The 3,417-nt window shown below is 59.1% G+C and overlaps 1 protein-coding gene across 1 annotated transcript in view; it reads right to left on the bottom strand.

The window, feature by feature from the left end:
• LOC104497359 (laminin subunit gamma-3-like) overlaps positions 1-3,417 on the bottom strand; it is a gene marked incomplete at its 5' end in the record, with an annotated part of 13,157 nt that overhangs the window by 8,059 nt on the left and 1,681 nt on the right. Inside the window, 4 exons of the mRNA XM_010140599.1 lie at positions 957-1,175; positions 1,431-1,543; positions 1,773-1,971; positions 2,291-2,407. Of these exons, the coding sequence (XP_010138901.1) occupies positions 957-1,175; positions 1,431-1,543; positions 1,773-1,971; positions 2,291-2,407 (648 nt within the window). The remainder of the gene's footprint in view (positions 1-956; positions 1,176-1,430; positions 1,544-1,772; positions 1,972-2,290; positions 2,408-3,417) is intronic.

Consider the following 3,417-nt stretch of genomic DNA (forward strand, 5'->3'; position numbering starts at 1 on the left):
CCGCCCCCTTCCACCCTCCCTGTCCACTATTGTTGCTCCTCACCGAGGGCAGCCGGCCAGCAAGGAGCCCCGGGAGCTCCGTCTGGGTACCAAACACAGCATCTTATTTCCAAGCTCTTTTCAGCGCTGACTGGAGCTGCTGCTTTCTGCAGGGGTGGACGGGGAGCAAGGCAGCATCTCACGAGCCCCTCTCAGCTCTGATCTGCCTTTCCCTAGGGCTGAGAGCAGCGAGGCTGGTGCTGGATTCATGCAGCCTCCACAAGCTCCAGTTTGCAATTCTGTTTCCCTTCCCTGACCAAAGCCATCCAGACATCGCCTCGCAGGAGCAGGGAGCATCAACACCCTGCAACCACCCCAGACACAGCCTTGCTGTCCTGAAGATTTTGCTTTTGCTTTTCCCTCCCTTCCACCACCATCCCTGCTGCAGTCACGCACCTCCGAGCTGGAGGCAGAGCAGGGCTTGGTCTGGCAGCTTGAGAGCCGGCTCCTCTGGTGCCTTCCCATAAGCCTGGCACCGCTCTGTTTTCCTGCTCTGTTATTTGTTTCTCCACTCAGGTTCATTCCCAGTGCTGTGCCCAGTCCTGCACTGCTCCTCAGGCAGTGATGCTGCCAGTGAGACCCATCCTGGCAAAACCCTGTGCCTCTTTCCTGCTCTGCCCCCTGCCTCTCCACTCCTCTGAGGACCAGAACCCTTCCTGTCTCCTCCTTTAAGTTTATAAAGCACCATAGAAGGTGCCCCTCGTTATAAATGACCACTGTTAGAGCACTTCACTAATTACCCCTGTCCTTGCAGCTTTGAACCCAGTCCCTACAACAAGCCAAGCAATTCAACTTGCAAGTTTTGGATACCGCAGCCTCGCAGATGGTTTCCAACATCCCTCAGAAACAAGCAAAGACAAGGATTTATCACCGTGCATGTAGCAACGAGGAGAATGAAGGGGCTGGGGGGTGCGCACCTGAGAGGGGGTGACAGTCCCCATGCTGGTTGCAGGCGCAGGGCACGCAGCTGACAAAGGGGCCACCAAAGGGGATCTCCCGCTTGAAGCCGGGTGCACAGGACTGGCAGAACTGCCCGGCGTAGCCCGGGGGACACGTGCACTCCTCCACCCAGGCCGCCTGTGCTCCTGGCCCAGGGCGAGCAGACGTGAGCTGGACCTCGCTCAAGGACAGCCTGCCTGCAGGAGGGGAGAGCAGCGTGAGAATGGGATGACACGTCCCCCAGCCCTGCTGTCCTCATCCTGCCTGGAAATGCTCCAGACAGGCATAGGGGACCCAAAAACACCTCCTGGAGAGCCCAGGGGTGTTCACAGAGAGGAGCAAACACCATGCTCCCTGCAATCCCTCTCGTCCCCGAGAGCCTGATGCTGTCTTGATGACCTCAGCGCCATCCCAGCTTGGTCCCCATGGGGACATTGTGGGGAGCCACCCACCTTGCGCAGGGCCATGGGTCACGCGGACATGGAGGGCGGTCAGGTTGGAGAGCAGGCGCTGGAAGCTGAAGGCTGACAGCAAAGGCTCTGCACCCTCCTCTGCCTCGTGCAGCCTGTTGGAGAAGGACCATGGGAGGGAGGACAGGGACAGCCTGACAGCCGCACACCACAGGGCAGTTTGGCTCCCTGACTGGGACTTGGGCACAGTGATGGGGGCACAGTTACATCCCCAAGGGGGGCAGGGAGCAGTGCTGAGCCCCACAGCACAGGGCAGCCCAGGCAAGATCAGACACGCTGTGTCCCAAACCCAGCCTAGGCTCCCCAAAGTGCTGTGATGGGTACCTGAAGGTGACAGCCTGCTTTCCATGCTGGGACTGGCTCTCACTGCTGGACATGGTGATCTCCATCCCCTCTCCCTCCAGCACCAGCTGGACCCGGAGCAGGGGGACCCCGGTCTCTGTCCCCATCCCGTTCCCCTCCACTCCCAGCAGCAGGGACAGGAGCTGCCCGTAACTGAGACGCTGGCTCTGCAGAAACTTCTCTGTGAGGAGAGAGAGGAGCAATGTCTGTAGGACATGGAGGTACCAGCTCTGCCAGGGCTACCAGTGCAGTCCTGTTCCCACCAGCATCACGAGGAGCCACATCACCCTCCTAGAGCAGGGCCAGCTCCAACTTGCCCTCCCAGGGTCCTGGACCACCGCTCCAATCCTCCTACTTCCCACCTTGTGTTATTGAAACACACTCAGCTCTGGGATGGAACCCAGCACCTCACACGTCAGCGCAGCAATAGGATATCCCACGAGAGCAACAGGGGGGTCCGCATGGCAGAGCAGGACCCAGGGACCCAGCACACGCGATACCTGGTGCAAGAAAATCCACCAGCTCCTCTCCATCCCATTCCGTGATGATCTCTCCATCAGCCCAACGCAGAGGCAGATCTCTGGTGCCTGGAGCAGTGGCAGCCCAGCCCTCCAGCCCTGTGTGACAGCACACACCAGCAGTGGTGCATAGACAAAGGGAGCAGCCAGTCCCTGCCAGCCCAGCACCAGTGGGGTGCTGCTTTCAGGGGCTCTGTCCCTCCTCTCCAGACTCTCCAGGGTCTTGTAACAGGCCAGCGCTTTGTAACACCCTGTCCCGCTCAGGCTGTGTGCTCTCAAATGCCAGAGAGTGGCCCTAGCCATCCCCCCATCTGTTTATTTTCTTAGGTTTAGAGGCAATTATTATCTTTAAACTTTTGCCCCCCGCCTGTGCTGTGGTTCCAACTGTGGGCTGGAAAGTGCAGGAAGCTTGGAGGGAGAGGGGGTGTAATTTCATGAAGTTGATTTCCTTTGGAAATCAGTTAAATCCCCCCCTGCTCCCTGAGGTTAGTTATTTCTTGCAGCCCTGGATACCCACAGGAAGAGTACTTGGAAATCCCTCCCCGGATCTCAAGTGGGCTGCACTCGGTCATCAATCATCCCGAATTCGGACCCTTTCACCCAGCACAGGAAACTTCCAGCTGATCCAGCTCAGCTGCGGACTGGGGACCGCTTTGGGGAGTGGGGCTAAAGCGGGTGGCTGCACCCTGCCCAGCCATGCTGAGCCTCTGCAACCCAGCCCAAGGCTCAGCCAAACCTGTCCCTAAAGGAGCAGCCCCAACCTGGCTGCATGAAGGGTGGAAAAAAGATTCGATTTAACGCCTGACTCCGTTTCAAGGCTGTGGAAGACATTCCAGCAGCACAGCAACTGGCAGTGTGGTTTAAAGACAACCAGGATAAACCCATGCCTGGCACGTTCGCGTCCATCTGCTTGCTGGTGCACACACCCCATCGGGGTGCAGGCGAGGCAGAGGGCTGGGTGATGGATGCTCATACCCTGCCAGGGTGCAGCCAGGGGTCCCGGTGAGCGGGGGCTGCGTGAGGGCTGTGTGAGGGCTGCACATGTTGGGCTGTGCGGCAGATGGCAGGGTTTCCCCGAACATCCCTCCCCCATCCAGCCCTGCCACGCA

Source organism: Buceros rhinoceros, unplaced genomic scaffold, assembly GCF_000710305.1.
Source record: "Buceros rhinoceros silvestris isolate BGI_N320 unplaced genomic scaffold, ASM71030v1 scaffold9867, whole genome shotgun sequence".
NCBI lineage: Eukaryota > Metazoa > Chordata > Aves > Bucerotiformes > Bucerotidae > Buceros > Buceros rhinoceros.